The following is a 23,945-nucleotide window of genomic DNA, read 5'->3' as shown; positions in this document are numbered from 1 at the left end:
TTCACACCAAGTAGAAGACTTTTAGATTCCCTAGTTGCAAGGTTTTAAATGGCATGCTTTTTATCTTTGTGAATTTCAATTAGACTTTGCAATGGGCAAGTCAGGAAGGGAATATTAATGATGGAGAAGGCTGGGTGGTGTTCCATTCTTCACAGAGCCAGCTAAATAGGAGAGCAAATGTTTGTTTAGGTTGTAGCATATTAAATGCTCATTCAGAAAGTGGTGATTAATAGGTTAAAAAGAACAGCTTGAAATATTTACAATGTAAAGGTTTTACTCTCCTCACATAATCTTCAAAGCAAAGCTAAAATTTACTGTAGATTAGCAGTGTCTGTTGTTATGAAAACTGCACCATCTAGGAAAAACATCTGAATTTTTGGTTCATAACTAACGAAATTGAAGTGTTTGGCACATATTGACTCTGAATGTAATATGAGAAAAACATATCAGCATACTTATCCCCCCCCCTCTTTTAAGTGTCTAACATTCATAACAACTGCTTGAAGAGATAAACACCTGCTCTGTCTTGCCTCAGTAGGGTGTGCATAACATTCTGTCTTATGTGCAGTACAAAAAGGAAAATGTCTTTCTCTCTTTTTCTTTCTTTTTCTGTTCAAGTTGCACGTTTGGATTTTATCGCCTCAGATAAAACAGAAGAGAAATGAGACAGATCAAACACAATACTGAAAGTGTACTATGGGAATGGAATTACAACAGGTTCTTTTACCAGCAAAAGCCTTATAGCGGGGAAACCTCAAACCCTGCTAGACTACATCTCCTCTCTGCGCAACCCCCCTTAGCCCCTCCCCCCAAAATTGCAGAGGTAGTAGAAGTACAGGATGTACCTTTTTTTTTTTGCTGCGGTGGGGTGGGGTGGGGTGGGTGCGGGGGCTTGGAATGTAAACTTTTTTAGAGCTTTGTTGATTGAGTTTGATCATCACGTAGGGAGGACGCCCGTGAAAAGATGTTGGGAAAAAGAATTGCCCAGAATGAGCCAGAGGTTTCCCAAGGTGCATAATCTGCAAATGGACTTTACTGACCCGCTGGAGGGAGGTCTCCAGCCCTCAGAGCTTTGAGGGGAAATGGGTCCTGATTGCTGAAGTGTGAAGGAATGAGTGGTATATCAAGACGGCTCAGGAAATCAAAGAAACTTCCTGCTGTCTGACTCCACGCAACATGCGCTGAACTTGATCCTGCGTGGATGCGCTGATGACTAAGTAGAGGCTGATTAGAGTCCCCTCGCCCTCCAGCGGGAGTGGTACCTCTTTACCTCTGCTCAGCAGCCACGTCGCTCCGGAGCCAGGGGAGGTTGGTGGGGCGGGAGGCAGGGCGAGGTCCCTGGGATCTAGGGCGTCACACACACTCTGCGTTCCCGACTCCGCACCAACACCCACTGGCAGCTACACCCCCGCCCCGCCCCAGGAACCTCGGGTCCTCGGGGGAGCCCCGGCGGGTGGCCGCGGGGAGCAGTCCCGGGCGGCGCGTGGGCTCCGCTCCTCCGGCGGGGCGTGGGCGCGGGGAGCAGCGCTCGGGGCGCGCCGGGGAGCTTGCCGCCGCCGGGGGCTGTGCCGCTGCAGGTGCCCGACGCGGGGCGGGCTGTTACCCCGGATCCGGGCGGGTGTGGGGGTCCCTGCGTTCCGGGGAACCTCGTCAGCCCTCCTCCCGGGCCTGGCTCCTCCTTCTCCAGGCGTGGGGCTCGTGCCCGCCACAGCCTGCGCGCACCGCGCCTCGGCTCGCGTCCCCCCACCCCGCCCGCTCCTGCCAACGCCTCCCCTCCTCCTCTTCCTCCTCCTCCGCCCATCAGCGCCACTACGGACGCCTGTGCCTCCATCTACTCCTCGCACGGCGGCCGCCGCTCTCCGCGCTCCGCTCCGGCTTCCACTAGCCCATCGCTCCCCGCTCGCTCGGCTGCTGCAGTCGCTCGCTCTCACTCGCGCGCTCTCTCGCTCTCCCTCAAGTTTCCTGTCTGCTCAGATCAGGGCACGGGGAGGAAAACACGCGATTCTGCTGGCTGTTTCAGGTAAGGTCGCACACGTCGGTGCTAGCCGGGACCCCTTCCCGTTTGCCTTTGCCTCCGGTGCACGCCTCGTCTCCCCCGCCCCACTCTCCCATGCTCCCATAACCCGGGAGGGTCAGGTCTCCTACTCCTCCCCGGCACGTTTAAAAAAATAATTTCGATCCTCCTCACCAGAAGCTTATCTGCAACTACAGTGAGAGCCGAGACGCACGGTCGCCCGGCCGGCCGGCCGGCAGGCAGGCAGCGCGTTAGCCTGGCTCTGTTGCAGTCTTCAACTTTGCACACCGAGCTCGCCGCTGCCTGCCGGCCGCGGTTGGATCCGGGAGCCTCGCGCCCCTGCTCCGACTGTGGTCCTCGGCTCCCAACAGCTGGCAAACGCGTCGTTTCGCAGCGGTGGATCCCAACCCGGCTGGCTGCCTCCAAGACGTGGTCTTGGGCAAACTGTGCCCGGGGAAGGAAGGGAGGTTCTTTTCTTTTCTTTTCTATTATTTTAGAGGGAGGGAAGAAGGGAAGACGTGAGGACCGCAGCACCCTGTGATGAAAAGAATAATGGAAAAAGTGGGCTGGCCGCCCCTGGCTTTCCCCGCCGGGCTTGCGGGGGTGGTCTTGGCAGCGGAGGTGGTGGCACCAAGTACCCATCTCTCCTCCCCCTTTTCACTCTCCCCTCTGACCCATTCTCTTCTGTAGCTCTTGTGGCAGTTCAGGGTCCCGCGTGTTGTTATTACGTGTGTGTGAGCACAAAACAGTTTGCTGACGATGGGGCTGGGGAAGTTCCTGGCAGAGCAAAGTCTGATTATTTGGTCATCTTGCTGTCAAGAGAGAAAAAAAAAAAAAGAAAAAGAAAAAGACAAGACAACCCCCCCCCCGCACCCCCTCCACTGTCACCCCCTCTCATCACACCGTACCCTTGCTCCCTTGGAATAATTCTATAGCCTTAACTCCAGTTCTCAGTTTACTTGACATTCTTTGGGGCTATTTGGATGGTGCAACTGAATGTCATTTTAAGTGTATTTTATTTTTCTTGCATGGCTTTACAAAGAGCGGCAATGAAGACGAAATTAAATACCTACAACGTGCAGTTGCTCCTTCTTGTTTTCTTGGTGTGGGACCCAGCCAGGTGAGACATTTATTTATTGTATTCGACTTCTTGAATTCAGGGTAACCGGTGTGTTTCTTGAATGCTATCAGTGTTGGGGGTGCCTTTGAGAAGCTGAAGTATTTTGAAGAGTCAATTCCAATGAAAAAAGGTTGTATCAGGAAATTGAACTATGGAGTGGAAGAGGCTGTAAAAAGTTCACTGCTTCTTGTTTTTAGTGATACAATATGAAAGTGATCAGAAACATTTTCTTAAAAAGAAAAGAAAATCTGCAAAAAAAAAAAAAAGAAAACATCTTTTGAATGGCATATTCTTGCAAGGAATTGAAGTGGTTAAGTTATTTATAATAACACCAAGATTCAGTAAAATAGCCAACAGTTTTTCTTTAAGCCAAACAGAAAAGCACATACTAAAATGATTTGATTTATTTTTTCTTCCTTTTTTCTTTTCTTCTTTCTTTCTTTCACCTTTTTTTTTTTTTTTAATGGTCTTGACTCTTTTGGTCAACATAGAAAACCCAAAGGATGTGTGAGTTTTTAACCTCTAGGTGGAGGTAGTATACAACTTCACAATCACAATAAAACAAAAGCTTGATTTATTAATCAACTTTTCATATTCTTGATTTAGAGATCTTTTATTTCTAAAATGGTTACTGCCATAAACAGCACTTATTTTAAACATGTAACTAATTTTGTTTTGCCTATGTTCTACAAACATGAAATTAATTTTTATTGCTTTCAATAACATCATCTTAATTATATTCTTTTCTGATTTTTATCATCACTGGGTATTTTTTATTTACTGTCTAAATTTAGGTTATGATTTTCAAAATATTAGAGGACTTGAAATGTAAAAGTTATAAGAATGTTCATGTAACCATTCCTTTAAAAAATAATGTCTTTTTTATATCTTTATTTCCTTTTTAATTTTTCATTTTCCTGTCCAAGTAATTGTCAAAGTATGAAAATACTTTCTAGAATTAAGAAGAAATCTCTTCATAAGGCTTGTTTTTAATTGGAAAATAGCCCCTCATTTAACATCTTAATATTGAATTTAGAAAAAGAATATGACATGTGATCAAATAACACTTTTCAGTGAAAACCTCTATGTGGAACTTTATGATTAACGTAATTATTGGTTTTAAAATTAGCTTAAGGTAATATAGAAACTTTTGATGCTGGAGTTTTGGTGAACTAATTTGCTTACATAATTTTTAAATGTTTACCTTTATACCAGTGTTCCAATGTTTTCTCAGCCCTCAAGACAATATTTGTTTGAAGTTGGTTACCAATTTTTTTAATGTATCATGACTATTTTTATTTACTAGCTGTGTAGTGGTTAAATGCAAATGGACTCTGTCAGTGATATTTTATACACTACACCTTGAATGCAATTACGTATAATCTTTGATTTGAAAGGAGTGAACACACCATGGCCAGTTAATAATCATTGAAGATCCTCAGTGCTTAACCATGTTTCCCTTTACTAGTTTTCTGTTCTATATTTGACCAGTAATGCTCATGCCAGTATTTTATTCTATTATATAAATGATTCTTTTTTGGGGCCAGTAATTTAAATCTCTGAATCATTCTGGGGGGAAAAAAATGGCAGTGAAAAGGGACATTCTGTTTTATGCATCCAGTTGCTTCTGCACCAAATTGCTGGATGTCACAAAATCAGGTCTCTGGCTTTCTGATGGAGAAATAATGGAGAAAATCACTGTTTCTAACCCTTTTCTGGCGATATTTTAAGACCATTTGTTCTTTCCGCAAATTTGTCACACACACACACACAAAAGTAGCGAGGCACTTTAATTTTTAGGCAATCCCTGTCGCTCTCCTCAGAGACCAGTCAGGAGGGGTACTCCTCCAAGGCTCTCTGCAGCCCCGTGTGTGTGTTCCTGTTCCTTTCAGAGCCCACCTCCTCCGCCTGGCTACAGCGGAGCCTGGAATACAGCCAGTGGAGTTTCCCTGATGTCTATATTGCACTTGGCCATTGGGTGGAGGTATACCCAAAGTAAGAAAATAATCTTGGTTTAAAAGAGAAAAATGACATAAAGAAAAAAAAAAAAAGCATTTATGAGGAAGATAGAGAAATCTTCTGCCCCTAAGGAGGCGATTTATTTTCTAATTATTATTCAGATCACTGAAGTATTATTTTAGGAGTCATTTTGGTTATTGTACCTTTCTTAATGCAGAATAATATTACTAATAGTGTCTGCATGTAGTCATCTACAGTTGTATTCTATACTGAATGCTAAGTGATAGAAACCTGAAATAATTTTCACATCAAACTTTCTGATAATCTAGTATTTGGTGTCCATTTTCAACAGCACGTTTATCTCCTCCACAGATACGCTGGTATTTATAGAAGTGATAAAAGGAGAAAAGGGATCGCCCTAATAACTTAGAGAGACTTAAAATTCAAACCAAGCAAGAAAAGCATGTTGACACTTGTACAACACACATATGTATATGTGAATGTGTGTGTGTATGTATATATATCAGTTTGTAAAATTATCTGTTTAGGTTGGTGCTGGCTAACATCCAAGAAGATGAGGCTAAAAATAACATTACCATCTTTACAAGAATTCTAGACAGACTTCTGGATGGTTACGATAATCGGCTTAGACCAGGACTGGGAGGTAAAAGTAGTTTTACTTTTTTTAAACTCTCACAAAATAATGCTTTTAAATGTCAGGGGTGAAGTTCAATTTCTAATACATTTTATATATGAATGCATGTATTAAAAATCATAAATAGTAGTAAGTTATATGAAGTAAATATTATCTAGGAATCCTTTTACGCACATACAAGGTATTTAACATATTTTTTAAGAAAGCCTAAAGTCATATAGAGTCCAGACTTCCTGCATGAAAAGTTCTTAAATTAGTTTATTTCTAATAGCTAAGTGTTTCAAAGTTAAAGTACATTAAAATGAAACATTACTGGGAAGCTTTGCTTGTATAGTATCTTCATATTTTACAGATGCCTATTTTCACAGCAGTATACATAGGAAGAATTAAGGCACATTAAAAACACATCTGGCTTGTATTTCAGCAAATACACAGTTTAGGATTTTATGATGATATTTCTTTACACATACATATGATATTTCTAAAATGTAGCACTGGTTTGACATTCCTGAAAATTTCAAAGACATTTTAGCTATATATTAGCTGTATGCCTATATTTATTGAACTGTGACATAATTTGATTTCAAATTTAAATACTGATTTTCAACTCAGAAAAGAAAATCTTTCTTTATCTATGAAGAATTAGCCTTGGCTAAAATGTTAATTTTTTTAATGTGTTAAATTTTAATTATCCTCTAATTATCCTTAGCTAGGTAAGGAGATTAGGTGAAGGCAAAGTAGATGTATAATTCCTAAAGGATTCTGAATCAAAATATTATTACTCATCAATTATAACAGGAGCTATATATCTCCATACACACATTTATCACATGTTTGTTATACTTATTTGGATGTTTAGTTTAACCATTTATCAAAAATTAAGAAAAAATAGTCGAACAATTGATACTAATCAAAGATTATATAGTTAAGTTATTACTGGCAACTTCGTATTATGAAATTGCTGATAAAGATGTGCATTGACTAAATGCCTAGATGTTTATGTAAATACTTTCTTTGAAAAATGTAGGTGGTGGTTAATGCTATGTATATTTGCCATTGTATGGTTTGGAGAGTCCAGGAGTCAGAAAAAGTCAGAAAAGACCCATCTTGCTAAATAATATGCCGTTTAATGCTGTTAGTTTTTACTAGAGTCCCTGAGAGTTCTCTCTCACTTTAAAAGAAGTACAGGGAGCAGTAATACTCAGAAATATGGCCCATTGTATCATTCAGAGCAAAGTCAATTGTTTAACACACACTTAATTTTCTGAAAAGAAAAACTAAAAGAAAAATAATATTTCTTTAGTAGTTAATATTTCTAAAGAGCATGGATAGAAGGGATCACTCTCAATGTCAGCGTATGACAATGAGCTATTGCCACACTTACATGGTAGAAGTATGTCCAGCGTATGTCCAGCGTATGTCCACACACAAAGCTGTGTCTTGGCCAGATAATTTCTGTTTCCTTTCATTTAAAGCTGTCATAATTCATGATGGTGGTTTAAGAGGTAGATTGCCGTAAGGCAGATATTTTTCCTAAATTATAGATTTTATTTCTTAAAATAAATAATACACTGTCAAAAATCTTAATATTTGAGGTAGACCTTGGGTTCTGTATCTGTGAATTTTTAGAGGAAATATCTACACTGTGGGTGTGGAGCCGGGATGGGTAGAATCTGCCTGTTTCAGGACGTGGGTCTTGCTAGTTAGCGCTCATATTTCTTTTGTGGTATCTCCTACATTCCTTTTTACTTCCATTGTCACTACTCAAATATGGACCCTGTCACTCTATTATTTGGGTTAAATGGCTCTTTTTGTTTCGTGTCTTCCTTCCCTATTCCTTCTCTGATATTGTACACGTGTTAATATTTCCCAATCAGATTGGTTTTCTTTTATTATTTTTTTAAAAAAGATTTTATTTATTTATTTGACAGACAGAGATCACAAGTAGGCAAAGAGACAGGCAGAGAAAAGAGGAGAAAGCAGGCTCCCCGCAGAGCAGAGAGCCCGATGCAGGGCTCGATCCCGGGACCCTGGGATCATGACCTGAGCCTAATAAGGCAGAGGCTTTAACCCACTGAGCCACCCAGACGACCCTGTTTTCTTTTATTCTTACAATGCTTTCCACATACTGCTCTCTCTTCTTGATCATGTACCTTCAATGGCTCTTTGCCTTCGGTAGGTGGCAGGAATAAATCTACCTGGAGGCAGAGAAATCTAGGTGGAATTTCACTTCCATCCACACACAAAGCTGTGTCTTGGCCAGATAATTTCTGTTTCCTTTCATATAAAGCGGTCATCATATATCTACCTTTCTGCGTTATAAGGTTGTTGAGAGGATTATAGAAACAAAAAGTGTGTATGAAACTGGTGCCACGTAGTAGCGATCCAGCAAAAATCGAGTTCCTCCCTCTTCCCTTAGAGTCCTAATTTGCCAGTCGAGGTTTTCTCCGTTCTATTTCCCGGACTTCGTTTCTATTTTGTCTCTCATTCATCCTGCACTTCAATCGCATTTGTTCACTTTCTCTTGATAATCTATTCCTATCTGCTCCCTCGGCCTTGGATCCAATTATTTCCTCTCATTGGAAGTATTTTTCTCATCCTCTCTGAGGATAGAAACCTTTCTTTTTCTATAAAGACCACCTCAACCCTGGTCCTCTAGTAAAGATCTTTCTTAACTGAATTGAAGCACCCAGATTCAATTTTCTCTCTGTTGAATTTCTCTAGCGGTTGTTGGCTCTGTATCTCATTTGGAACTTGTTATGTGCTAGCTTGGAATACTTATTATCTTTTTGTGTGTCTCTTGTTACCTTAACAAGATTGTAAGCTCGTTGAGGCAAGATATTGTATCATAAATCTTCTGTGCTCTCAGCAGCTATGTATTGATTTGCATATTGGGGCTATCAAATAAATGTTGATTGGTTGCTTAACTTTTCTAGGACCAGTTAATCATCTGAAAAATGGTGCTATTCATATTTAGCTGACCTTTTAGTTAGAATTGTTAGGTGATGTGTCAGGCATCATGCGTAGCGTGTCTTAGTGAAGACCTACCTAACTTTAGATTGCGGAGATTGAGGTAAAATCCCAGTTCTGGTACCGAGCAGTCATAGGACCTTTAAATACTCAGCCTCTCTGCGTCCACAGCTGTCACCTATAAAGTGTGATGACTCATACCATTCTTAAAATATTCGATGAATATGAAATACTATAGTAAATACAAAGAATTTAGAACAGCGACTGGCATATACTAGCGAGCTAATAAATAACAGTACCTAGAAGACTTTCAAAAACTTTCTAAATGTACTGTTGTAAATTTAAATAATTATGATTACTTCTGCATCCCCAAATCTTAGCCTACGTGTTCATATGTCATTTCAAATAGCCCAAGGAAATTACTTGCCTCATTATGTCCCAGAAATTAAAAAGAAGGAAAAAAGCATTTGATTCCATTTTAATATATCAAGCTGAACATCTCTGTTGATGAAAAATCTGGATAATTAATCTCAATTATTATTTTCTTTCCTTTATAACTTTAATGTAAATGAGTATGTAGGAAAGAGCAATCAGTTTTGGACTCCGAGTTAGAAAAATCGTTCTTTTCACCTGGCTCTACCACTACTAGATTTTATCCGTAGCCAAGTTACTTAGGCATTCTGACCCTTGGTATTTTCTTTGGGAAAATGGCAATAATCATATTTTATCTTGAAAAGAGGATGGCAAATTGAGATTCATATATATGAGAAGGATTATACAATACACCAAGTGATAAAATTTTAAGATATTTTATGATTAATAATAGTGTCTCTTTAAAATTTAAGTTAACATCATGCCACTCAACTGCTCAAAATTCTGCAGTCATTCCTACTTCGTTCAGAATAAAAATCATGCTCCTCGTGGTGGTCTCCAAGGCCCTGCACGGTCTGTCTCCTTATTCTTTGACCTCACCTCACATAACCCACCTTCTTGCTAACACTGCTGCAGTCACATTGGCTTCCTTTCTTTTCTTTGAACGCACAAGGATACTCCTTAGGGCTTTCTCCCGGGCTGTTCCCTCTCCCCTGGGTGTCATTTGACCTCACACTCTCAGTGAGGCCTACCTTGACCAACAAGGTAAATACTGTAATCTATCTGCCTCTTAATAATTCTGATCCCACCTATACAGCTTCATTTATTTTCTTTTTCTTCTTAGTACTTAGTATCCTTTATTATCTAAGATAATTTATTTCTTTATCACTATTATGTCGAATGCTTACTTGTGTCTCTTTTTTGCTAGAATGTAGGCTCATTGAAGTCAGGGGTTGGTGTCTATTTTGTTGCTTGATTGATCGATGCATCGTTTATCCCAAGCATCTAGAACAGTACCTTGCAATAGTAGGCTCCCAGATCTTTCTGGATTGAATTATAATTTTATTCCTTTATTTTATTTTATTTCATTTCATTTTATTTTATTTATTTTTACTGTACTATCATAAAAAGAGTTGACTATAGAACTTAACCCGATCCTTTGATCTGTGGAGCAGTTATCATTTAATTAAAACACCGGCCTTCCAGTGTTAGCATCAGCATATTTTAGGCTGACATCTTGGTGAATTAGAGCTATTATTACACCAGTTACTCAAATCCTGACTTAATGTCAGCTGTGATTCTGCCTTGAACTGTGTGATTTGGGGTGATTCATTTATCCTATCTGTGACTTAATTTACTCATCTGTGAAGTGACAGGAGAGGATCTACTTACTCTATATTTCACAAGGATATGATGAGGTTGAAGTAAATCAAAATTCTTGAGAAAGCATAATGGGACATGCAATTGATAAGTGTTAGTGTTGTCAGAAATATGCAGAAAATTCTTCTAGAAGAACATCTTAGGAGGTACTGCCCTCTGAAAACATGCCAGGAAAATACTGGTAGGTCTTGTGCATTTGGTAGGCTTCCTTCTTTGTGAGCCTGGAAACCTGAGATGGGCTTGTCCTGATATGTTATCTACCAAGACCATGCATTTAGATTAGCTAGAACTAATAACTGAATTAATTTTTCCTCTTGTCTTCATTTTAGTCATTAGAGCTAACAACTTGGAGACCACACATGGGCTTTTATATTCCTTAGGAGGCTTTCAAATTATTAACTGAATAAAGAGAGCAGCATTTGTTGTTTGGACCAATTTTATGGGGTCATTGGAAAAATGAATGTGTAGACAGGCCTCGTACATTTATGACAGCTAACATCCACAATGCTCAACAGTGACAACTATTAGAAATGACAAGGCTTGGTATCTAAATTATAGATTCAATCTGGAAAATCTAGATTGAGTACCATGCTTAACTGCATTTGGAAAAGCTGTTTTGAGGAGATTGTCCAGATAGATTTTTTTTTTCCTTCCATGCTCTTGTTTTATACTCTGAAACTTTGAAGAAACGTTATGCTTAAAACCATGAAAAATACGATGTCAGATCATAGGCTTATAAAGTCTGAGGGTCAGTTTCCAACTTCGCTCCTAGATGTTTCCCTTCAGTCTGTAGAGAGATGGATGACAACACGTTTCTATGAATTGCACAACTCTCAAATTCATAAAAATAAAACATAGGCTATTCAGTGGGATAAATTAATATAGAAAAATCTGATCTCTTCCACAACCTAAGGGGAATTCTGACCTCAAAATAACATCATATTACTTTATAAAGTAATGCTTGAGATCAGGGCCTCTAGATACCGTCCCCTCTGGGTTTGAATTCTGCTGCCACCATATGATAACTACAAAACTTTCATCATGCTACTCAATCTCTCCTTGCTTTGGTTTCTTTATTTGTAAAATGGGAGTAAAAATATTATTATTGGTTTGCTGGGGATTTAATTTTTGGGGGACATCTAAATCCTTTGGAGAGTGTATGGCAAGCAGATTAAGGACTCCATACATGTAAGTGTCAATGCTATAGCTATTAAAAGCAGTAGCCATAAAATGCAGTAGAAAGTACCACCCAGTATTTCACTTCATGTATAAAAGCTTTGACTTCTTAAACAATGATAAATTTGTAGCACACATAACCCAGTTTTATTTTTTTTTAATTTACCTATTTATTTGAAATAGAGGGAAAGAGAAAGAAGGAGCATGGAGGAGGGGCAGAGGGAGAGAAAGAAATTTAAGTAGAGTCCATGCTGAGCAGGGAGCCTGACTCGGGGCTCGATCTCAGGACCCTTGAGATTATGGCCTGAGCTGAGACCAAGAGGATGCTTCACTGACAGCACCACCCAGGGGCCCCCGCATACCCCGTTTCAAAGAAAGGAGAGGTTGTATATTCCTTAGGCAGTCAGTATCATTTTGTGGACACCCCTTTTTATATGTACAGAATCTCTGGAAACAAAGCCGGTCACAGAAGAAGTATGACCTATGTGTCGCTCTTTGTAATTATTACCATGACATGTAATAATGTGGCATCGTCAGTTCGTGGGAGTACATTTGCCTGTAGGAGAAAAGATATAGTTACAGAATTAAACCTTACTATGTGACATTAATAGTGATTTTAGCGATAGAAAACCGAAAGTGTGTCCATCAACCTTCCCTGGGATTGGGCTAGGTACGGGAAGGGCGAAAATTGCGTCTTGCAGCCGCGGGGTATGGGTCCAATGCTTGATAGTGTCTTTGGAGGTGACAGGTGAGGGAGGCATTGGGACTGAAAGAAAACAGGAAGAATAGTGTGAAATCTGTACATAGAATTGACGGGGGGCATGGAAAAAGTGTGTGGCAAGATGAGCAGGAAAAGAGAGATTGAATGTTAAGAAGATCTGGTCTCAGATAGAGGCAGAGTCAACTCCAGGTCTACGGCCTCCCCTTCTCTGGAAAGCTGTGAGGTCTGGCATTCTGCTTCTCTTTCTGCAGCTGTGGTTTGGGCTGATGTTCCCAGAGAAGCCTGAGGCAGCTGAGAATATCCCCTGTTCCTTCCTGACTCAGCCTTCTGGGGTTCCCTACAATGTCTGATGTACGATAACCTTTAGAATAAGCTGTAGTTGGCAAACGAAGATTTCAGAGCCTTTTTCTGCTCTCGGCCACCATGTTCTCCACCCATTTGAGTTTGCCTAAAGATCACAGGGAAAGCTGCATCTGATTATTTCACGACTGAGAAAATGCAAGTAAGTTGGGGAGATTTCACACAGGTGTGCAAAAGTACTTTTGATAAAAGTGTCAAGGTTCATTATCATATGTCACTTCCTGTCTATTTAAAATTACTTTGTGGGAGGCACAAAAGGTAAAAGGCAGAAAGGGGAGGCTGGAGTCTCTGGGTCTGACCTCCAAAAATCAGTTCCTTTAGTTTTGTCTGGGACTTGTTGTATTACTCTCTCTCTTCCATTGAAATAATATGGACTTCATCCCAGTGCGTGCTAGCTTAAGCTAGAAGTGGTAATGTTAGGTACAGTTTTCTGGATTCTTTTTAATATTTTGAGGCAAGACTAAAGAATGCCCTAGCATTTCTGCACATCCTCTCTAATGCTGTGTTGCTTGTTCACTGCCCATCAGAGAACGGCATTAAGACAGGCTCTTTAGCTTGAGGTAGTTTTGCAGAATTCTTTCTCGGTTTGCTATAGCTTGTGATTTATTTTATGGGAAAGACAGACTGGATACATGGCAGCAAGGGTATACATTAGAGTAGATGGTGACACTTTCTTCCCAAACAGCATCTCTCCAGCAGAATTCAAGATGACATCACTGAAAGGAATGACCAAGAGAATACTACTCATGTTTTCATAAACCAATGCTAATGCTTTGTTTTCACCTTAAAATATACTTGGTTAGCTTTTTATTTTTTTCTTTCTCAATCATTGCTTCTAGAAGAGCATTGCCCTCAGTCATATTCTGCGGGATTATTATTTTTGCTTTTTCAGGCATAAGCATGCCTCACTCACTGTGTTTTCTCACTAGCATTTAAGCTCAGGTGCAATCGGCGTTTCTCTTTTTACCTCCTTAACACAGTGGATAAATTGGACCATAGGCATGACAGATCCATTTGTTTCAGTGTTATTTTTTGATTGCTACAGCTCAATCATATTGTAGAAATCTATATTGGTAGTGGAGATGGCCAAGTGAACAGCTTGGCCAGGCAGCAATTCATTATTTTTCAATGTGTTAACAGGGAAAGAGTCAAATTAAATTATTCTCGTATTCTGTTTCTTAACTCATGTCTATTGAAGGCTTATGATGTGCCAGACATTCTGCAGGATATAAAGATATACAGGATGCGATATTGGTCTCTGATGGTTGAAGTCCCTTGGAGGACAGATAAGATAGATACACTATAATTCTCAAAATAGCTTGAAATAATGCAACATGTGTTCCATTATAAGAACATGCTCTTGAAGTTTAGAGAAGTAAGAATTCATTTTTCTTGTACCACATAACTGGAGTTGGCCAAGTACTGTATCTATAATCATGGTTCATGTATTCAACTATTTCTTATTAAGGGCCAACTATTTGCTGAGTCTTATTTTAAATTCTGAAAATATTTTGATGACTAACACCGGGATTTTGCAGAAATTCATATCACACCATACTTTAGTTCTTTCTGGCTTTCAAGTGTCCTAGACATTGTTTGTTTTTTCCCCCCCTCCTTAATTAAAAATACTGTATAACCACCCTGTGTTTTCTTTATTGAACATTATTGATTGTTTTTTCTCATAGTGGGAAGAGTGATTTTGGATATATTTACTGTCAGGCTGAGAATTTTATCTGTAGAGGAATATAACATCCAGAGAGCATGTCTTTTTGGGTGCGTAGCAGAAGGTTGTTGTGTTAAAGGTATTTACGTTAAGAGTAGCATTCTCAGAGGTAGGAAGGTAAGTGTTAATTCCAGTTGAAATTTCTAGACATTTCTCAGTTCTCTTTTTAAAGAAAATTATTTTTTCCTTATTTTAATTTCTTTTGAGCTGGAGATGAGTTAAATAATAATAAGACATTCCTTGTGAAATAAAATAAATAAATTACATGATAGTAATGTAATGAGTATTAAATTTATTTATTTTGAATTTTTAATAGTCTTAGCACCATACAGAACACTGAAAACTTGTTTGTAACTTGAAATACCTCATCCCTTGGGGTACAGATCTTATCATTTAAAAGTAATGTATAAGAATTAAATTAATGTTTAAGTCTAAACATACTTTATATAGAAGTTCATCATATTAGGGATATCACTTATGATGAGATGTAAATACCTCAAATTCTCCATAGTTTTTTGCGTTTTAAGAAACTTTGATTAAATAGTAGTTTTGATATCTTTGTATGTTTTTATTATACTTTTTCAAAAGATTCAAAAGCTGTTTATAGAAATATGAGTCCATCTCCGTCTTAGTTTGACATAAGCTATGATGTCAATTTTTATTTTATGTTTCTTAGGTGTCTTCTTATTTATTTCAATATTATTATTTCAACGCTTAAAACATGTTAAAACGAAAGGATTTACATAAAATTTAAAAAAAAGTATACTGTCATAAAAGCATCATTTTAGAAAGTGTCTTTATTAGCCATTTGAGATGCTAGGTTTTTTTTGTTTGCTTGTTTGTTTGTTTTCCCTGTTTGTTTGTTTGTTTTTTCCCTGGGAATGAATGCCAAATGTAGCACAAAGATTGTTCCAGAAGCATGCATGGTGACATTCTTTCTCCTTAAACGTATCTCAATATTCTTGGAGGATGTGTTTAGTTAGGGGATAGTTAATTTGATTTAAAACACAATAAAAGAAAACGTATGGCTCTTCTTCTGATATAGTACCCACAGGAAAAATGTATGTCAAAAAGAAGATACTGCTATTTCAGCTATTTTCTGGAGATGGTTAGTAAATTGTAACAGATTTCAGGGATATTTCAGGATATGATATAATGAGGAGTACAATTGGATTTTGTGTCTGAATAGAAGAGTAGAGTTATGTCACAGGATTAAAGAAAGTTGAAGAGAGGATAAGAATTATAAATGTTTTTTCATAGCATTCCCAAACCTGTATTTAGACTATGTTTCATGGGGATACCTACAGTATTTCAATAAGTGTTACGGAGACATTTGGCTTTTATTAAAAAGGTAAAAGGATTGGGTGCTTTTAGAATGGTATGTGTTACAAGCTTTCCAGGACAGAAAAGACCTCCGGACCTGAGATGGAGGAGTAATTTGGAGAGAAAAAGGAATGCCATGGGGAGCTTTTAGAAAAGGATTTAGAAATAAAAAATAAAAAAGGGAGAGGTCCACTTTACCTCTAATTACTCATAGGAAGATTTTAGCTTTAGAAGCAGAAGATGCTGAGTTACTATTTAGATATTTGGGTTGGAGAGTCCAAATGTATTCAATTATATGAACTCTTCAGAAGCCTTTACAATAAAAATTAAGCAAATCAGCCATAGTCAGAAAATTAGGGTAAATGGAACAAATTCATTTTTGTTACCACGATTACATAAACACTCCAGTTTCTCAAGAAAGAAAACAGTGGACTAAAATGCCAGCCTGGTTTACATGGAAGATTAAAGTTTGGATACCAAGAGAGAGAGGAAGGCTTAATTAAAAGAAAATGGAATCGCAAGGCTGGTGTTCAGGTCGGGTAGAGGGGAATATGGTAGGGTAGATTTAATTAGTTATCTAGGGCATGTAAGAGGATAATCACTGAAGCAAAAAAGAAAAAAAAAAAAGATGTGAAGCTGATGACTGTGCTTTGTAGAATGGCATAAGAATCATCCAACAGATCCAGGAGGAAGAGAAACTATAGACCCTTAAGAAAGGAAGTGAGGTGGCTTGAGGTGATGAAAATGTCATAAAGGAACGGGAGTGAATGTAGAGACATTTTAAAGGAAGTCATCATTGGAGCCTTCCTGGGAGAACAGTAAGTCCCTTGATAACTAAAAATTAAAGCTAAGTATCCTTTCATCGTCTTGAGTAGCTTCTGCCTTAATAATGATAACAGAATTGCAGGATCAAAGATAACTAACAAGAAACTATATATAGAACCACATGATTAGTAGTGCTTATATTAAAGCATGTCGGCATTTAAAATAGATTAAATGTAAAAAAAAATGACTCATTATTCTTAAAACATACAAAATCGAGTCATAGTGCCTGAATTCTTAAAGGACCAGGAAGATAAAGCAGTGAGAGTATTTCTGTAGCAGAATTCTTTTTGACTTCCCTTCTTTCAAGGTTCCTAGATAATCTGAAGTGCTCTTGAAGGTGTTTTTGGCTACCACCAAACTGATAGTATGACTCATAACTTCAGTGGGCAGGGTGGGTCGTTTAGGATTTACATTATTATCTGTGAAATAGGGGGCTGATGAAAGTCCCATGGGACCCAGCTGCTGACTTAGAGATACATACATTTTTTTTTTCAAGATTTTTATTTATTTATTTGACAGACAGAGATCACAAGTAGGCAGAGAGGCAGGCAGAGAGAGAGAGAGAGGAGGAAGCCGGCTCCCTGCTGAGCAGAGAGCCTGATGCAGGGCTCGATCCCAGGGTCCTGGGATCATGATCTGAGCCGAAGGCAGAGGCTTTAACCCACTGAGCCACCCAGGCGTGCCCCAGAGATACATACATTTAGATGGAGTTCTGCTTGTTACACTGCTGCTGTCTTTGTCACTCTCCTTTGCTGCCACGCCCGATCTAGACTTTGTCATTTTTGGTGGCAGCTTCTAATATAGGCATCTTACTCTCAGACATCTGATTGCCACCAGATGCAGAGAGCAGCTGCAGTTCCTGCTTGGAACAGCTGGGAGGTTAAGCCAAACCTATCAGCAGATAAGGAAAGTGGGCAGGTGCATGTTTAAGTGAGTGGATATGAAAGTTAGTGGGGTGGAAAGCAGATGTCTCTTCAGATCCTTTCCTTTTAGGGAACTGTGTTGTCATCTGTCATTTCTATAATTTTATCCACTTGGTCTGAGAGGGTGGTCTCACACTTTACCCACTTCTGTTTGAAGACATTAGAAGAAGATACAGTAATGCCAAGTGGCTTTTTATAGTGCAATTTTGGTGCCATTTAGAAATACAGGAGGGAGCAAGCATTGGAATAAAACAATGAAACACAGGCAAAATAATATTTATCATAGCCTATGTCTGTTAGGGATGTGTTTGTCAGAAACTAACAGAAAAACCCATTGACAGTGACTTCACTGGGGGTCAGTTTTTCTTGCAAAAAAAATAAATAAATAAAAAGGGAAAAAAAAAGGTCTGTAGGTAGGTGGCTTCACATGAAGACTAAGCTTTTAAGTGATGGCATCAAAAACTTAAGGAACCCAGACTTTTTGTTTTTCCACTTCCTCTTCCTTAGCATTAGCTTCTGTCCTGCTGTCACCTCACAATCCCAACATGGCTGCTGCAGCTCCAGCTATCCTGTCCACGGTAAAGCCTGGAATAAAAGGAAGGGATGGCACTAGCTCTTGTTAGTTCCTTTTATTAGAAAAATAAACCTTCCCAGCTCTTGCAGCTGATTTCCACGTTTATCTCTGTAGCAATTTCAAACTAGGAGAACATCTGGGAAAATTGGAGATCTATTAGAAGGAAGATGCCTTTGATATTCTGTAGGCTTCTAGCAATACCAGTCACATCTACTGATGCTAATAGAAAAATTACTTAATCTCTTTGTGCCTCAATTTCCTGCTCTGTAAAATGGAAAACATTAGTTCCAATGGTTAGTTGATTTATCTGAAGTACTTACAACTATAATTTGCATATGAATAGCCTGGTTAGTGATGAGTGTCAAAATGTAGATTTTGGGGGCACCTGGGTGGCTCAGTGGGTTAAAACCTCTGCTTTCAGCTCAGGTCATGGTCCCAAGGTCCTGGGATCCAGCCCCGCATCGGGCTCTGGGCTCGGGCTCTCTGCTCAGTGGGGAGCCTGCTTCCCTTCCTCTCTCTGCCTGCCTCTCTGCCTACTTGTGATCTATCTGTCAAATAAATAAATAAAATCTTAAAAAAAAATGTAGATTTTGATGCAGTCTGAGAGTCTGGAGCTCCAGTTGCTGCCTTTGTAATAAGCCCCCAGGTGATATCAATGTTGCTGGTCCTTGGACTACACTTTTGAATAGCCGAGAGGTAAACTTAGCTAAGGCTACCATACTATACAAGCTTTAGGGGCCTCTGTAAAATATATAATGCAATGGAGAGGTTCTTTGCTCAGTAAATGCTGCTGTTGTTGTTGTTATTATTATTATTACTGCTACTACTACTACTACTATCACTACCACTATTAGTCATGGTTTACTCTGACAGTCAATTAGGAATTCATAATTTCTATGTTTTTTTTTAAGATTTTATTTATTTATTTGGCAGAGAGAGAGACAGCAAGAGAGGGAACCCAAGGAGGGGGAGTTGGAGAGGGACAAGCAGGCTTCCCACTGAGCAGGGAGCCAGATCCATCAATGGATCCCAGGATCCTGGGATCATGACCTGAGCTGGAAGCAGATGCTTAAGGACTGAACAACCTAGGGACCCCCATAATTTCTCTTTCTAAAGGTTGTGGTAATAAACCTCATTTTATCAGAACATAATCATAGACAAATTTATTCTTTATGATATGCTTTTACAACATTGCTAGTAAATATTAGTTTGACCATTAATTCCTGTGACTATGCTGCATATTATTAAGTATAATTTCTTTAGTTATCAGTACACTATAATTCTGCCATATTCTGTAAATAAGAACATATTCCTGCTTAATTGAAAACAACTGATCTCTGACTATTCTATGTTGGTATTTGAACTCGGCTTGATTAAAATGTGTTGGGTATTACAACATTCTTACTAGCACTTACTAGTACTCACTAGTACTTATTTACTAGTACTTACTAGTACTCTGCCACTAGTTGTGGCAAAAATAATATTGACGTGAAGGTTGTAAACTAAGGTAGTATAAATAATTGATTATAAAAAAACAAATTTAGGGGCGCCTGGGTGGCTCAGTGAGTTAAAGCCTCCGCCTTCGGCTCAGGGCTCAGGTCATGATTTCAGGGTCCTGGGATGGAGCCCCACACTGGGCTCTCTGCTCAGCAGGGAGCCTGCTTCCCTTTGTCTCTCTCTCTGCCTGCCTCTCTGCCTACTTGTGATCTCTGCCTGTCAAATAAATAAATAAATAAATAAAATCTTTAAAAAAACAACAACAACAAATTTAATCCTTAAATATAGTATTGTGATAAATAAAATTTTGTCATGTGTGTAATCTCCAGGAGAGAAAAATAATAGAGCTCTCTTCTTGTCAGATTTTCTATTTAAGATGCTTCAAAATTTTCTTTTTGGACAGATGAAAAATGTGATTTCCTTTAAAATGTATTATACATAGTTTGTATTTGAGTGCCTGCCAGAGACCAGATTATAATCCTGGAGGAACCTAAATTCTTAAATAACTGATTCTATTTTAATTTTAAAAGGCACTAAGAGGGAAAAGGCTTTTTCTATGATCAGGGAGGCTGTGATGGTAAGGCAGTGTATAAAAGCATGAAAACCACCATTTATATATGAAAAACCCCTTTATTTTTATAAAAACTCTATGACCTTGAGCAAGCCAGTTAACATCTCTGTGCCTCAGTTTCTAAAACACGAAGAGGAGGAGACTGTAGCTAAGACCCGCGATGTCCCTTCCATCTAAAATTTCTCTCATCTTTTGTGGCATGTTTCAAAGCAAATAGAGTAGAAAATAAGGTTCTTGGAACAGAAATCTAAAACCAATTTTTTCTTCATTGTGGAGAAATAGGCAGAGCGTGGGCCTGAATACGAGCAAGCAGAATAAGGCGACTAACCCTCTGAAGTCTGGCCTGCCAAGGAACGTACAAAGGCTGTTTGGTCTTCCAACCACCAGCAATTAGGAGTTTGTACAAAACTGGGTAGTTCCATTGCATGAAAATTTCAATTTAAAGCTTCTCTTAAAGCTGCGTCAGCTTTGATTAGGAAGTGATTGTTACGGTGAGATAGTGATAAATGTACAAAACTGTATGGACCAATATCACCGTTTATGTTCCTAAGCATTGCTCTCCACTCTCTGTATAGGTGATATGAACGGCAGCATCTGTTCAAAGCCTACCCTCTGTGACTTCTCCGCCCTGCTTGATATTACAGATCTACCCCCTCTTGAAACACTCCTGTTCGCGGGTCTTGGTCTTTTCCCCGCTTCTTTATCTATCTCATTCTTTGGTTTCTCTTCATCTTCTCTTTTCTTACATGTGCCCCCCGCCCCAGGTTTTGTACTTGCTTTCTTTCTTTCTTTCTTTTTTTTTTTTTTTTAAGATTTTATTTATCTATTTGACAGAGAGAGAGAGATCACAAGTAGACAGAGAGGCAGGCAGAGAGAGAAAGGAGGAAGCAGGCTCCCCGCTGAGCAGAGATCCCGATGTGGGGCTCGATCCCAGGACCCTGAGACCATGACCTGAGCTGAAGGCAGAGGCTTTAACCCACTGAGCCACCCAGGCGCCCCCTGTACTTTCAACAATTACGACTTACCGCTTATCCCTTAATGATTTTCTCAGAACAATCTCATTCAGTTCCTTATCCTCAAATATGGACCCATATGTAGATTATCTCTGGTCCTGAAGCTGTTCTCTGACGTGGATTTGCTTGTCCTTGTCCACATGAACTCCCTTCTCTGACCACCCACAGCTTTCAGGAGCAAGTCCAGGCCACTTAAGGTAGTCTCTGCAGACTCTGGCCTCTTCTCACTTTTCTCTACTCATTTCTTGCTACAAATCATTACCTTTCGCTGAGTGGTTTAGATCAACTCTCCTTGTCTCAGTTTTTATTTTTATAGTGCATTTGGCTTTCTTTAGCCTTTACAGAGGCTTTTGCTTCTATTGAGGACATAGGTTATCCTTTCTTCAGTTTCTAGCTCAGATGTCGCTACTTTCTAGGTGCCTTTTAGTGTGTGTGTACGCACACGTACATTTCTTCTTCTTTTTTTTTTTTTAAAGATCTTTATTTATTTATCAGAGAGAGAGAGGGGGAGAGAGCGAGCACAGGCAGACAGAATGGCAGGCAGAGGGAGAAGCAGGCTCCCCGCCGAGCAAGGAGCCTGATGTGGGACTTGATCCCAGGACGCTGGGATCATGACCTGAGCCGAAGGCAGCTGCTTAACCAACTGAGCCACCCAGGCGTCCCCACACGTACATTTCTGTGGAACACATCATCCATTACACACTTGGCATAACACGAGTGTAGTGTTTTGTAACTCTGTGTTCCATCTGTAGGGATCTAAGATCTCTACAGGCAGAGATCTGAGACTTCTTGTCTCTTATTCTAGCCCCAGTACCACGTGTAGGATGTAGGTTACTAATTGTCATACCTGTTGAAAAATGATAAATTAATGATGAACTGTATCCTTTCACATATGAATTTCTTAAACTTCCAGAAACTAAATTCATAATTTTATCACCTAAAGTTGCTTTTCATCTTGTGGTTCATAATGGAGTCCATATTTGTCAATCTACAAGGGCTAAAAATTCATTGAAAAAAGTTTTTCAAATTCCCCTTCCCTTTTTTCCAGTCTCCTGACTCTAATTCTGCCATCCTTTAATATGTAGATAACAACCAGTTGATTGGTTAAAATAACTTAAGGCATTTAGAAATCAGGACATTTCCAATAAAAAATGTGGATTTCCATCTTCTCCTTTAAAAATTGCTGCTCTGGTGAACCCAGGATGGAACTGATGACTGAAATTGAAATATAAATTGAATTGATGATAACAATTAAAACTGAGTTTTCTAAAGGTGGTATGTCCTTCACATTTAGCTAGGGATCTCATTTAGTTCATATCGCTTGGTCAGGTTACCTACTCGGCCAGTAAATAAAGTGCTGTCCACCACCGCCCCCCACTCATCACTCCCCTCTCCCCAGCAAACCACTTGCATGTGCAAAGCCCTATCCTATTTTCTATATTGCCAGATTTCTATTTTTTAGTTAAATTTCATTATGCAATTCTTTTGCTCAACAGTCTTCAATGATTTTCCTTTTTCTCACTTTCCAGAGCACAGTCTCCAGCCTGTATAACAGAAATCAGAATAAAGGTACCCAAATTCTATTACTGCCTTGAGCAGGTCAAATGAAAAAATGAGTTGACATTATGGAGACAAGACCTGAGGCATGGATATGGTTGTGCTAAGGCGGTTGAGTTTTTATCTGATTACTACCATATAAGTGTTTGAGATAAGAGTTGCTTGATATTCCAATTATTTTTCAAAAGTGGAAATACCAATTCTTACGAGAAGTTTCTTAATTTTTAAAGGCCAACCAATTCTAATTCAAATAAAAACAAACCAAATCTTGTGTATCCTAAACAAAACACACCTGAGTATTATTAGTTTACAGGTTTGGGTCCCAAACCAAGATATTTTATAAAGGTTATGAAGGAGGATGCCTGGGTGGCTCAGTGGGTTAAAGCCTCTGACTTTGGCTCAGGTCATGATCCCAGGGTCCTGGGATGGAGCCCTGTATTGGGCGCTCTGCTCAGCGGGAAGCCTGCTTCTCTTCCTCTTTCTCTCTCTGCCTGCCTCTCTGCCTACTTGTGATCTCTGTCTGTCAAATAAATAAATAAAGACTTAAAAAAAAAAAAGGTTATGAAGGATTCAATTGGAGAATTTGTTAAATACAAATTTAACCGATCCTCAGAAATTTGGTCGGCTTTGGTTTGGGACCAGGAATCCGCATTTCATCAAATGTTCTTGATTCTGATGCAAGTGTCTGTTTGGATTCACTGGATGGAATCATGTGTCTTTGGGTTTCTGCTTAAAAATGACGGTGTCTTCTTCCATTCTCTCATAGTACTTTGTTTCTGTCCTTTTAGTTAAAAGTGAGAAATCAGTGTGTGTAGTAAGATCAGTCTGTAACCAGATGAGTCTGGTAGCATTTTCCTCAATAACTCTAAAAAGGGGCTCTTTGCCCTACTTTTTTGAGCTAGCTGTTTCATTGGGTCAGAGATGTAGGTTTGTTTCTTAAATTAATTAGTCTGCATTAACTGGCTTATGCTGTGCTAACAACTCTGGGCTTAAAACATCAAGTTTTATTTCTCTCTCATTTATCTTGCTTATGACCCAACACTGTCCACTGAGGGTGGATGTGTCTGGTCTGTAGGGGTTGGGCTTTCCTGTACATCATCCTTATTTAAGGTCTCAGGCTGGTGGATTTCCACCACTTGAAAATATTGCTGGTTACTGTGTCAGGGAAAGGACACATGGTCTGAAGCACAGTGTTCCTTAAATACTATGTCA

General features: G+C 39.2%; 1 protein-coding gene across 2 annotated transcripts in view; it reads left to right on the top strand.

Moving 5' to 3' along the window:
* The first annotated feature begins 1,480 nt into the window (after window positions 1–1,480).
* The window catches only part of GABRA2 (gamma-aminobutyric acid type A receptor subunit alpha2), a 122,067-nt gene continuing 99,602 nt past the window's right edge, over window positions 1,481–23,945 (top strand). The window contains exons 1-3 of one of the 2 annotated variants that reach the window (XM_013062707.2): window positions 1,481–2,020; window positions 3,057–3,134; window positions 5,642–5,757. In XM_013062707.2, coding sequence (XP_012918161.1) covers window positions 3,064–3,134; window positions 5,642–5,757 — 187 coding nt within the window. In that variant the 5' untranslated portion in view covers window positions 1,481–2,020; window positions 3,057–3,063. The remainder of the gene's footprint in view (window positions 2,021–3,056; window positions 3,135–5,641; window positions 5,758–23,945) is intronic. The other variant, XM_004764910.3, reaches the window with a different exon arrangement.

This window comes from Mustela putorius, unplaced genomic scaffold (assembly GCF_011764305.1).
Source record: "Mustela putorius furo isolate JIRA1106 unplaced genomic scaffold, ASM1176430v1.1 tig00000430_pilon_pilon_pilon, whole genome shotgun sequence".
Classification (NCBI taxonomy): Eukaryota; Metazoa; Chordata; class Mammalia; order Carnivora; family Mustelidae; genus Mustela; species Mustela putorius.
The sequence above is the reverse complement of the archived record's forward strand: the minus strand, read 5'-3'. Positions and strand labels throughout refer to the sequence as shown.